We start from the raw sequence: 13,978 nt of genomic DNA, 5'->3' as shown, positions 1-13,978 counted from the left end.
ATCCATCCATCCACCCATCTGTCCATCCATCTACCTGCCCTCATTCATTCATTCATTCATTCATTCATTCATTCAACCATCTATTCATCAATCTTTCCATTCATCCATCTGTCCATCTATCCATTCATCTATCTATCCATCCATCCACCCATCTGTCCATCCATCTACCTGCCCTCATTCATTCATTCATTCATTCATTCATTCATTCAACCATCTATTCATCAATCTTTCCATTCATCCATCTGTCCATCTATCCATTCATCCATCCATCCATCCTCTGGAAGTTTTTGATATTTTTGCATCTTAAACACTGATCACTACAGAAACATCGTCGGTAAATTCAAAATGAATTTCTGTCTTTCACTGTAAAAAAAATTTTTGCTAACAATGTGAAATGGAAATTCGACAAAGTATGTAAAATTATGAGAATTTGACCACACTGTTGTAATTAAAATGCTCTCCATGGCCATGTTCTGAATAAAACAAGTGCAGCTCAGGTTCTCAAGGTTTTTATTTAAAAAAAAAAAATTCACATTTTAGATTTTTAACCATCTAAAATTACCAAAAGGAGAGTAAGAATCAGGAAGCACTCCCTCTTCGATGCATTCCTGAGAGGCAGCTGTTTTATTTTTTAATTTGCTCAGAATTTGAGAGCAGACCTAAGCTTAAAATGGCAGTGAGAACTTGTGTGTTGACTTTCCAAATATTTTTTCCCCTCTTGGGTCCCAATTCACCGCATGAACAGTGGAGGAGAGAAAATGGGCAGAGATATTGCCTGGCGACCATGGCTAAAGACACAGATTGCCCCGGCTGGAGAGATGAGATGACATTTCTCTGGAAACAAGAGCAGCATAATCTTAATGAGTTCTGCTGGATGGAGAGAGGCACGTCTCTCACACATGCCATCCTATGAGCCGGAGCCGAGGCAAACACAGGAAGTGAAAAAACAGGCAAAAACACAGACGATAAGTAAGGAGATTTACTTAGCAAAGAATGAGAGAGAGGTCCTGGAGGCTGCTTATTTATGAAATAGTTGTGTGAGGAAATTGCTGCATAAGAAACCCACAATAAGGTGTTTGGAGATGGAAATTACTCCATGCCTTTATCAAATTCCCTGAAGAGAGTTTCCTGCTGGTTGCCAAAGTGTACTTCAGATTTAGAATAAGAACATGTAAAAGAGAGAAACGGCCTCTTAGCATAATATCGCTTGGTGGGTTAGGGTGAGCTGTTCATCCTACCCCTCGTGCTGCCCTTTCCCCCGTCCCTTTGCACTTTATTCAGGTGGGCGATAAAAAATCCTTTCAATTCTTTTTTGTATAAAAATAATCTGTCTCAAGTCCTGCAGCTCTTAGCAAACATATTTTATGCTTGTCAAGGAGAGTAGAAATCTCAAACGTACTATAATCACTGATGAATCTAACATCTTTCTAATTTTTTCAGCTTGTCTGTGAGAAAACAAAAGAGCATCTTAATCCTCAGATATACTTGAGGTATTCATTCTGACAAAACAAAGTTTATATAATTTAGTAGATTATTTTTGGCAGCATAAAACATGAGACATTACAGTGTTTAAATGGTTTTGTTCACATCATAATGTATCATTTTAAACAATACAAATGTGCTTTTTTGCTTACGGGTATTTTCAAACTGTTGATTTCTTTTACATTTTAGTAATTCCATCTTTTACTTGAAGTACAAGGCTTTTGTATGCTAATATTTTCGAAATCATTTTGCTAAAGGTTTGACCCAATTTGGAGGCTTTGTTGGAAAACTGCATTAAAACTCAGGCAACAACGACAAGTTTTTATCGTCTGCAGCAAACATTTGATGTAAGATGGTTGTGTTACTAACCAGTGGTGATTATTTATACAATGAGAAAGATAGCAGTAAAACATAAATCTAAAAAGAAGAAGCATATGACAAATGGGAATGTTTTTCAAGAGCATTACTTGTGTTGGTGGGGTTATAATTGCTATGACACGCAGTTAGTTATCAATAGTGCAACAAAATATCATGAGAAACATTTCATATGGCGCACCACTAGTCTCAAAATTAAGTGAAAAGTAAGCCATTATGTAAGAAAGTCATAAAGCTATTTTTAAAAATTCACAAAACTATAAAATTGAATCCACAAATGTCTTTAAAAGTCTTAACTTGCAGAAACAATGAGCTGAAGACCGCCTTCCTAACAAACTCTGACAGGTCCCTCCTCTTAGAAATCCAACCTAACTGGAGCAGGGTGACGCCGCCATAAAACATCTGTGTGGATATTCAGATGTAGGGGCCTCGGCGCGTTTGGGACGAGCACAGAGCTGTCAGGTTCCCGCTCCTTTATTATGCTTATAGAACAACCACTTAGTCCAATGATGATGAATAATTGAGCGGAACAAGTTCTGTGCCACAGTGGCATTGCAAAGTGGGATCAGTGGGACTCCGGAGACACGGGCGTCAGGCGGGGCAATAAAATATGCTAAGTGGCAGGAGCGCATTACAGGGAGTTTGTAAAGCCGGAGCAGAAAGAGGGAGAGAGAGAGATAAATTATCTGTTCCCTAATGCGAAGCAACATAAGCAAATGAGCCGTGGCAGGGATGAATTACACATCATCGGCCCACCTTTCTTGCGCAGATCCCTCCCTATTATGTCAAAGACACGAGAGGAGGAAGAGGAGGTGGAGAGGGGCCAGACTCTGTGTGCTGGCAGAGAGCCTTGAACTGAAAGAGAACGAGTCCAAGACTTTGCAATTTTTTAGCACAAGCAGCTTTCGCCTTGTTTCCAAACAACAGAATTTAAAACGACGGCGCCTCGTCCGTGTGGAGCAGCTCTCTGGCGTAATGAGGCGTGGTGGAGGAGCGCTGCCAGCAGGGGGGCCCGGGTGACGGCCGCTGCCCAGAACCAGTCCCCAGATGACATTAACCTTCATCATAGTGAAGAGGCGCTAAGTCCCCCCTAAAGCGCCACTCCCGGCTACACTCTGGCAGCTCTGAGAGCTAAAACGTTGCAGTGACACTCTGCCACCCCCTTTGATCTGCCCTTCCTGATTACAGCCACTGAAGAGAGGAGAGGAGAGGAGAGCGTCGGGCGGGGAGGGGGCTGAAGTACCCCTGGGACCCTGAGAGTTGGATTAGAGACACGAGGTCCTGTCTCTCTCTTCTTCTTCTCTCCCTCTTTTTTTGCTTTGCACTTGTTCCTGGGCGAAAACGGGGGTCTGTGTTTCTCAGCAGCCTCACTCCAGAAACAGACAAAGACACTTCAACACACACACACACACACACACACACACACACACACTCTCAAACACACACATCCTTGCTGATGTCAGCCTGGAGATGGATAATACAGTCAGTGGTGTGCACCATCACACACACAGGTATTCAGCGCTGACCTTTGCGGTGCGCTCCCAGCAGTCTGCTTTGGCTTCACTTGCTCCAGCCTGTAAAACCACATCAGTGACAGATGATCAGCGGACACTTCTGCATCTTTCTCTCTCCGAGTCCCACTGCTCTGAACCAATGTGCTCTGATTAGCCTCATTAAATGCTTTAAATGTCCGACTCATTTCTGATTTAAAAAAATAATAATTTTCTTTGATACCTCCAGTAGCGTTTAGCCTCTCTGATCTTTCTGTTTTTTTAAAACCACCCAGCTGATTTTGTCTCCGCTCTGCCCCCCTTTGTAGATAATTGGAACAATCCCACTGATGCCCAACTCTGCAGGGCCCTCCAGCCAATCAGGGGGTGGCAACCCAGCACTGCAGGTACAGCCAATTACGCCTCAGCTTCTGACCAACGCTCAAGGCCAGATCATCGCCACGGTGATCGGCAATCAGATCCTGCCTGTCATCAACACCCAGGGAATCACGCTGTCACCAATCAAGCCCGGACAGCAGGTAACATACACACTCCTGTAGGAACACGCTAACACACACGTGAAGGCGGCACGCCTGCAGAGCAGCCGGTTACGCTCCTAAACTCCCAAAACTGATCAAGGCCCGGCTTTAAAACTGTGGAATGAGCAACACCTAGTGGAGTTTTTTGTTTATTCATGATTCTGGCCTGATTTTAAAAGTGCTGTTCCTTGCAAAAACTTTCATTCATTCATTCATTCATTCATTTCATACACTGCAAAAACACAAAGTCTTACAAAGTATTTTTTTGTGTAGTTTCAACTTCAAACATCTTAATACACTTGAAATAAGACAAGACTAACTTCCATGTAATTTTTAGAAAGTTAAGAGCTTGTTTTAAGTCAATAATTCCTTAATATTGATGAAAAAGTATTAGTTATTAGTGACATATTCTGCCAGTAGAACTAATGTGTCTTCATCAATATTAAGGAATTATAAATAAGCTCCCAAATCTTGCTGAAAAGTTAGTTTAATATTATTTCAATGTACTAAGATATTTACACTAGAAACTAGAAGATATCCTACCAGAGTTCTCAGTCATTTTGTTCATGTCACATTGTGCATAGATTAGCATTTTGTCCACAGTCAGTAGATGATAGAAATTCTCATTTTGTTGTGCCATCAATACATTTTTTGGTGATTGTTTCAAGTTTATTAAAAAAAAATAAAAAAAACTGGAGATTACATATTAATTAACATTTACATGTAAATTTTAATTGCACACAAAAAACTCTTCATAAAGGAGAAAATGAGATAAACAGTTGTTTGCAATTTGTTCAGAAATTCTGACTTTAAGTTGATAAGTAAGTTGAATAGCACCAAAAATAGAGTTGCATGCAGTTGAGCTACGCTAAGCTAAACAGGCTAATCACGAGCCAATAAAAATTAGGCTGTCCTAAGCCACTGTATCAAACAAATCAACTAAATAGTTTTTGCAGACACGTGTGTTGTGTTTGGGTAAATAAATTGTTTTGTTATTCAAGTTATTCATTGTTCACTCTAATCTATTCCAACGTTTTTTTCCCAAATCTTCTTTCTCCATTTAGATTTTATTTTACAATTTAGCCAGTGTTTTTTCCACATAAAAATTGTCTAAGCAATTAGTTGACATGCATAATTCCAACAACCAAATAGATTGTGGTGTCACTAAAATAAAGCTGAGCAGAAAGTTTTTCATCAAACAGGGGACAGGAAGCTGTAAAAGTTTGAAAAAAACAAAAAACAAAATAACATCAACAAAGTAAAAGAAGTCCACAATATTTTTACAGTGGATTCCTTCAGTGACATTTTAAAATTGGAGGGGAAGTTGAGCTCTAATCACAAATTAGATTTTTATTTGGAGAGATTTTGAAAACAACGTATCAGAATTATGTGCTATTTGGCGAAGTTTGTGGTTTTAATGTAATAAAATGTGAAAATAACCATTTTGCAGGGAATTGTATTCTTTACTTACGCTCTTATTTGCATCATTTCACCTATAAAAATGTTTTTTGGTGGGGAAAAAAAAGCGTGCTTGCCTTTTTCAACTTGTGTCTGTGCATATTTGTCAGTAAAATATTTGTGGAGTCTCACTGAAACTTATAAAACTCTGCAGACTTCCCCCCCCAAAAAAAAAAACTAAAGGGTAAAAACACTTTTCATCACCTCAGTTAAAGCTCAAACCTTCCTGCCTATGTTTTCCATCTCTCTTCTCCCTCAGAAATACTCTAAAACCTCCTGGTTTTTTCCTCTTTGACCCAAACAACTATTTTTTATTGTTTTATGCAGGCTGCATGAAGCACTTGCAGTTTTGTGTTTTTGAAAACCTTCCCCTCCCAACTTTTCAATCTATATGCTGCATAAGATGCACGCTCGCTGATGCATGGATGCTAGAAATGTTATTGACTTGATAATGAAGATGTCAGAGCAGAATTACAGGGTAAAGGTTCACATTGAAGGCCTCTGCAGTGCAGAATGGATGAACTCTTTCTGAAGATGGACACCTAATTGTGGCACCCGAAACGGCGGATCATACTCTTGAATGAATTAATGCATTTGTAATAATGTTTATGCTCGTGTCTGCACTTCAAAGCCGACGTGTACACATTGTTCCACGGGCATAATTTACGGTTGTCAGAGCCTACAGTCTAGAATATTTCCAGTGAAGCTAGATAATTCTCCGAGCCTGTCAACAGTCCTGACAGTGTGTGCATCGCTGCTGACACCCCTCCACCACCACCACCATCCAAACAAACACATGCCACAGAGAAAATAATTAATGGCAAAAGAGGAGAAGAGAAACCAGCCCAGTTTATGGTTTAGACAGATTTTTCTTTTCTTTTTTTTTGCTTCTAAAGTAAAGACATGCCGTCTTGATCTTGTAAAAGCAACTCAAATGTGCATAAAACATGAAAATACATCAGTTTTTGCCATCAGTGCACATAGCTGGCATTTCATGAATTATGTTTCATACGAGGATTGCTGCGTCCAGACGTTTTCTACCCACATTCAGGCTCCTGTTACAGGCGTCACCACAAGTCTGATGAGAAACAAACAAGATTAATTGTCAAGTGCTTCTTTTCCTATTTCTTCAAATGGCTTTTCTCTGTAGAGAAAAGTGATTAAAAAGCGCAACACAGATAGAAATACTCACAGCAATAACCCAGCAGAACTACATTCATCATCATCATCATCAAGTACAGGGTAACGCTCATTATATTCACCATCTAAGTGGCTAATTTAGCTCCATAATGGCATTATTATTGTAAATTGTTATTATGACGATGATCGTTAACAGGAGTAATGTTTATCTGCACCACAAGCTGCCGACACATCACGTTGTGTTTGTGTGTCCAGCTGCCTCAGGCTCAGCAGGGTCAGACGGGCCCTGCGTCGTCTCAAGCCAACCTGCTCCACATGCCCCACAGACAGAGTCCTCTGCACCAGGCCTCTTCCTCCTCCTCCACCTCCTCATCTTCCTCGGCTCTCAGCGTGGGGCAGCTGGTCAGCAGTAAGTGTCCAACGCAACTCGCAGAGAAGCAAGGTTTTTAACACCAGCTCACCATAGTTACATCATCAGTACTTTAAACTAAATATTTGTGGCAAAATATGTTTATACTGTAACCGTGAGTAAGTTTTATCTGAATTTTTGGTGTTAAAACAACAAAAAAGTAGATCACTGGCAGTGAAACTTTGACAAATAAAAATCTGAAAAGTGTGGAGTGCATTTTTAGTCAGTCCTATGGGTCAGTACTCAAGCTCAGATTGGATAGGGAGCGTCTGTGAACATCAGTTTTTAAATCTTGACCTTGACTCTATTAAAGTTTTGACTTAATAGTGCTGTTTTTTATCAACTAAGTTTAAATGTTTGAAGTTTTATTTTTTTAAGCCTTATGTTGCTCAGTCAAGTGAACACGATTTTTAATGTCTCACTCCCCTACTTCACCAGTAGATGGCAGTATTAGCTATTCGGTGTTCCTTTAAAGCTACTTTGTACCTTAAGCTTTACAATGTTTATTTTTCTTCACTCAGTTTGCTTTAATTGAAAACTATCTGGATGAAAATAATATTTTCAAATTGAGTACATTTATTTTAAATTTCCTTACCTAAATTTCCTAGTTGCCATCATTGCAGACAGGACTTAAGAATTTGTTGCTCTGACAATAGAGATATCTTAAAATAAGAGCTCATTTATTGCTGATGAGGTGATTTATTTGTCATTTTCCCAGCATTGTGAAATATGAAAAATAATAATTCAATCCACTTTTAAGGGAGTGAGATGGTCACCCAACTCTAAAAAGACTGTATTCAGAACAAAACATAACAATAATGTAAAATGACAATGTTTGTAATCCCTCTAAATCCTTGAAGGTGATCTAACGTTATAGACGCTTTGTGCAGACAGCTTTTGAATGATTGCTTTATTTCTTCCTGTTGACTGTCATTTCTATGGTTTATTAAACTATCCAAAGTGGCGTTTGTTATGTACGATGAACATAAGTTTCATTCTCCTGATGCGTTGGCCTTTGGCAGGGGCTTATAAATCACTGGGGCTCAGCCTGTCAGCAGGCAGCTACTGCCTTTAAAAACTCGGTTTTATTCAGATAAATGTTATTTGTCAGAGTCGATTCTCCTAAACTCCATGTAAACTCATTTCAAAGGCCGCCATAGTTCCACTGAATTTAATAAAAAAAATAAAAAAAAAGTCGCCATTGATCAACTTGTTGTGGACGTTGTGTTTAGTTTATGTTTACTGGTGCCCCGGAAAACATCTTATAAACCATTTTGGTCTGCACAAATCTTTACCAGCCAGTTTTTCTTTTCCAGTAAACAGGATTAATGCTTCACGTTGAATATGAGCCGCATCACTTCCTCTCAGTATCGTTTACAGCAAACGTGTTCAAAGTAAAATCCTCTGACTGTCAGAGTTGGAGAAAATGAAATGTGTACTTTCTACAGACAACATTCCTGAAATGAATTGAAAAGCAAAGAATGTATGCTAACAGGAAAAACTAAATCATAAACAAAATGCAGGGGATATTGTTGGGGTTTTTTCATCCTTGGCTCATGTTATTCTCGAGAAAGTCACCTGATGATTCCTGCTGTGATCGACTAACACTATTACCTGTCTTATATCCAGTTTTAACTTATCCACAGATTTCTCTTCTCTGCATGAAGAAAGGCTGAAACTGAAACACATATTAACCAGGATTTATTTTGGTTTTGCTGAATACATCGGCTGTAAGTGGCCTCTTCAACATCCACCAAAGCAAAAACTTTTCAATGTTGAATTATCTGAAATTATTCAGGAATTCAAGTCCAGATCCTAAGTACTGTCATCCTTGATCTTCTTGTAACAGATCAATGTTATAAACTGTCCAGATCAGTTTAGAATATTTTTTTAAAATTTGGTATTTCCATCCGAAATGAAAATTAACTCTAAATGCCTGTTGTAGCACCGTCAACAAGTCCTTGCAATTACATTTTAATGGTAAAAATGGACTGAACTTATATAGCTCTTTTCCAATCATTTTGATTACTCAAAGTGCGTTCGGTGGTTTTGGTTGTGTGTGGCTTTTATTTCGGTTTTATTTATTGGTTTTCATTGATTTATGTTTATATCTTCCAGTTCCAATGTGGAGTGTTTCTTACAAAATTAAAGTTTATTGGTGTTTGAGAGGCTGAACTTCCATTATTATGCCATTATCATAATATTATTTGGAAATGGTCTCACTATAACAATATTTATTGCAATAATTATGAGGACAATTTATTATCTAGCAGCATTTGTTATCATGACAGGCTTACACCGAAGAATCTCATGGCTTATGTTTTTTTTTTATTATTATTATCTCTATATTGTTTTGGGAGTTTCTTTTTTTTTGTTAGATTAACTTAAAAACCTTTTTTAGACTATTCTGCAAAACCTTAGTCAAAGATTTATCACAGCAGTATAAATGAGCTCGGTTCAAATCCTTAAGTCGTGTTTGAGCCGTGACCTAATATCTGACGAATAATGTGGATCCAGAGGCTGGACCACAGGAGAACGGCTTCCATTAGTCTTTCAATCTACTAAGTAAATAGCCTCCACTGGGAATGATGAAGAAATGCTCATCACAGTGGAGATGATGGGACCCGAAGAAGCCGTGAGTGCTCAGAGTCTGCCGTCGCCCCTCATCCTCGTGGCGTTCACACGTCTGGAGCTGCATCGCATACGCTGCACGTCACTTATGAGGCACAACGAGATGGCAGCCTCATAGATTTTTGCTTAAATACGCTTGGAGGAGTCCTTTAATAATTCATTGATAATGACCAGGATGAATTATTCAGAGGCACAAACTTTGCTTTGGTAAGCAGGATGCCAGGGCACCTGACATTGATGTACAATGTGAAATCACTTTTTATTAGCAGGGAAATTATTTAAAAATGCTTCAGTGAAAGTTTACAGACCTGCGTTTATTTCTTTGGTGTATTTTTTTGTGTTTGTGTTTGAGCCGTTTTGAACCATTTTAACTTCAGGTCATACTGAAGTAATAACATCTTTACAGTCTTTAACGTGAGTCTGAGAGAGTTGACTTTAGAATAAACATGTATTCGTAGAGGTCTGTAGTTTAGCACATTCTTTCTATTGAGAAGAAGCAACAACTGTTGTGTGTTTATGTCCATATGCTCTGCTATACTGTAGCATGCAAGATTTACACTTTAAAGCTATGAAAGCCTGTATTCACGCCTCACATGAATCCACTCTTCAAAACATCCCTCAGATGTGTGAGGTTTACAGCAAAGAGAAATAACAAGTTCTGACCCAGAGCAAGACTATTTTTTAAGGTTGTTTAGAGACCATCATGATCGCACACGGCGGCGCGTTCGCCTCATTCACTCCAGAAAGTAAGATAAGCGACGGAGGAGCAGAGGGCTAATAAAATGAGATGCGTGCGTTTGTGTTGCAGACCCGCAGACTGCCCCCAGTGAGGTGGACGGGGTCAACCTGGAGGAGATCCGCGAGTTCGCCAAAGCATTCAAAATCCGCCGGCTGTCTCTGGGCCTGACGCAGACCCAGGTGGGCCAGGCGCTCAGCGCGGCCGAGGGGCCGGCATACAGCCAGTCCGCCATCTGCAGGTAAGAGCAAACGTAAAAAAAAGAAGACAAAAAACTGAACTGGTTTTATTTCTAATTCTTCTGTCCTGATTCTGTCAAACGATGCAGTGCAGCGTCAGTGAGCTGTCAGGTGCGCTCGCCTCTTTAATCTGTCTTCTAACAGACATTATTAAGATATTAAACACACAATTGACCAACATGGCTCTCCTCACCGTTCCTGCTCTCCGTTCCCTCTCAGCCACTGACAGCCTGGTGTTAACTTATGCAAAATACATACACAAGTATTACCAGAAGCACTTAAAGCATTTAATAATTACTAAGGCACATCGCTGTTTCCTCTGCCTGAACATGAGGGAGCTTGACGGCAACGATCTGTTAATAAGATTCTCATATTTTACTGCCACTGTGACTACAGTTTAGCCATAAACGGGGCATTATGTATTCATGAGGCAATCATAAAATCTGTGTTTCATTCGTCCTGTTTTTCTGCTTCACTAACGTTTTGCATGAAGAAGCCAAATAAGCCACATCTGACTGTCAGGTCGGAATAATTGGGCCGCGTGGCTTCAAAGAAATTCCAGAACTAAATAGAAAAGTAATTTTCCTTACAGTGCAGAAAGAATGCTTTAATATTTATACTTAAAGTTACCAGTGAAAGCGTGTGCAACGTGTCTTTTCCAGCTGTAATTCTGATTCCCTGTCTCTCTTTAATGCGCTCTGCTGATAACCTGTAATGTTTAGGTGACGCTGCGCCGTCACGCACCTTTAAAACTTTCATCACATCAACATCAAACAGCCGATAAAAAGTGAAATAGTGCATCAGGCCCAGACTAATGTTTAAAGTTAAAAAAAAAAAAACACATGAAATATTTACAGACAGACATAATTCAAATATTTATAGCATACATTAAAATCCATTAGCTTCAAAAATAAACACTGTTACGCATGTTGCTAAGTTGTTTCCTTTTTGTTGCTGTTTTTGTTTGTTTGACATTAGACATGACATCCTGATGTTTTAAGAAGAACCAGGGGAACTTCACATGCTTTAGTTTAGTTAACATCAACATAGACATGAGAGGGACGTCGCCGTAGCTCTGGGGCTCCGGCTCTGAGCCCAGACAGCCAACACACACTGACAGATGCTTCCATCTTGTCTGTTTTCATTGCTCAACATGTTTCCAGGCTCTTTATTAGTTTTTATAAACAGGCACTTTTGCTCAACTAAAGGCTGACTCAAATATGGTTTGAGTCTTCAGAAACGAATGGCATTTAATGCAACTTAAAGAATTATTATTTTTCACCTTCAAGTTCAGGTTTCGAAACATCAACAATGCTATCCAGCTTCATATTAAGAATTTGTTGATTACAGCAAAGTCGATTGCTCCAGGAACTCTTAAAACCAAAGAGATTATTTGTTAGAAAGTAACCTTTTTGTGATACTTTTGCAGATTTGATTCATTACAGTCCAAGATCAGGATAAACTTTATTGTCCCCAAGGAGAGGAAATTTGGAAAATGGAAAGAAAAGTGCAAATACAACTGACAGAAATATGAAAATAACAATATTCATGATACAAACATAGGCTACTACAGTCTGTATCTGTAGTAGCCTAGCAGGTCGAATGAATAATGAGGCTGACACTAACAGGGACACCTGAACAATTTCAAAATCTGTTTTGGATTTTATCAATGATAACTGCGGTCAAAAAAAATAGTTCAGATCAGCAAGGAACGCTTTAGCCTTTCTTGTGGCTTTTTCCGTAGAGCTGAGGGAAAACTTCTGCTGCACATCTTCACTCCGCCGTTCGGTCTGGGCGAGGGTCTTAAACCAACAGAGAAAACATTCAAATCGACTCCACAAAACAACAGCATTAAAACTTTTCAATTTCCAATAAAAATACAATGAGCCTTAGCACAGAGTGCAACTGTATTAGCTGTAAAGGTCAAGCTGTTGTCAATAATTGTACTAAAGTGTTCGTAATGTACAGCCTCTCCAGCCGGTCCCTGGATGGAAACTAGAGGGCATGGTGGAGGATTCTTCCTAAAATCAACTGAACATTTCTTAGTTTTTCTGACGTTGGTTTGCAGAAATGAGCGTTCAAACCAATTATATGTTTGCAAGCACTTATTATGGACAAAAAAGGTGACGATGCTTCTACCGAGAAGTCAAATATCCAAACTAAATTTTGCCAGGATGACAAAAAGTGTGAGAGCTTCCTGTGGCATGTTTAATCAAATATTAGCAGGTGTGGGGGTAATATATCAGAGACTGTATGGAGAAATTCCCATTAAAGTCACACTAGTTTACCTAATTGTTGCTTAAAAATATTTATAGGATTGTTTTCCTCCAAGAAAAAATACTTCAGAAGCCCAAATTACTACAGCATGTGTGGCAAGAACTGTCAGGAAAGCCATTAAATAAAAGGTTTGCCATTCACCTAAAATATGAGAAAGACAAAAATTAAGTGGTTGGTTGATGCATTTGAGGTTTTGTATTACCCAGCAGGCGATTTTAAGAAGCTTATATCCGTAGTTTTCTTATTATTGTTACCAACCGTTAAACTCAGGTGACCGTAGAAGTTAGTTTCTGACTCTACCTCTGTTCACAAATGTTTTACTTTTGGTTTAGGATGAGACTTCCTCCAGGTTTAGTTTATCTAAAGAGCTGAATCTGAGTTAATGATGTGTACTGATGATTTAAATAGTTTAAACATATTATGGAAAAGGAAAACTTAAAAATATAAATTTACACTTCAAAAATACTGAATCTTAAATATTTTTCTTTGATTTTTAGTGTAAATAACTTAGTACACTTGAATTAAGACAAATCTACTTTACAAGAAGTTTTTCAAGAAGATACGATAGCTTGTTATAAGTCATTAATTTTTTAATGTTACTGAAAAAGTATTTGCTCCACTGGCAGATTATTTCACTTAAAAATTTGGAAAAATGTCCAGTACTTTTGAATCAATATTAAGTAATTATTGACTTAAAAAAAAGCTCCTACATCTAGCTGAAATGTTACTTTTAAAATAGTTTGTCTTAATTCAAGTGCACTAAGGTATTTACAACTAGATAGTGAAAAACAGAAGGCCGCCTTAAAAAAATTGATTTTTCACTGCTGAAAAATTATACTAAATTATATAACTGAATTATAATTATTACACAAACAACAGGAAAATCTACATATTTAGTTCAGTTATTGAAGTCGGCTACCATTCAGGTAACTTCTTGCTGTTGTTTTAAACACCAGATGCAGTAATTTTAGTGTTTCATGACCAAACACTCCTCAGAAGCGTTTGGACTGAAATAGACGCGACACCCCGCCCATCCTGATGCACTAGAGGGGGGAGTGTGCACCCCAGCTGAGCAGCTCTCAGCTCATTTTAGTATCTGTGGTTCCTGTTGATCCATGAAATGTCCTGTCTCCAGTGACTCTTCATATTTACTAATGTATTCCCTCAGTATGGAGCCCTCCTCTTTCCACTGTTTAGGACGG

General features: G+C 38.7%; 1 protein-coding gene across 6 annotated transcripts in view; it reads left to right on the top strand.

Annotated features, from left to right (window-relative positions):
• pou6f2 (POU class 6 homeobox 2) overlaps nt 1-13,978 on the top strand; it is a 95,361-nt gene that overhangs the window by 75,553 nt on the left and 5,830 nt on the right. For all 6 annotated transcript variants that reach the window (XM_016680209.1, XM_007569109.2, XM_007569106.2 and 3 more), the window contains 3 exons: nt 3,677-3,886; nt 6,740-6,893; nt 10,333-10,501. In XM_016680209.1, the coding sequence (XP_016535695.1) occupies nt 3,677-3,886; nt 6,740-6,893; nt 10,333-10,501 (533 nt within the window). The remainder of the gene's footprint in view (nt 1-3,676; nt 3,887-6,739; nt 6,894-10,332; nt 10,502-13,978) is intronic.

This window comes from Poecilia formosa, unplaced genomic scaffold, assembly GCF_000485575.1.
Source record: "Poecilia formosa unplaced genomic scaffold, Poecilia_formosa-5.1.2 Scaffold236, whole genome shotgun sequence".
Classification (NCBI taxonomy): Eukaryota; Metazoa; Chordata; class Actinopteri; order Cyprinodontiformes; family Poeciliidae; genus Poecilia; species Poecilia formosa.
The sequence above is the reverse complement of the archived record's forward strand: the minus strand, read 5'-3'. Positions and strand labels throughout refer to the sequence as shown.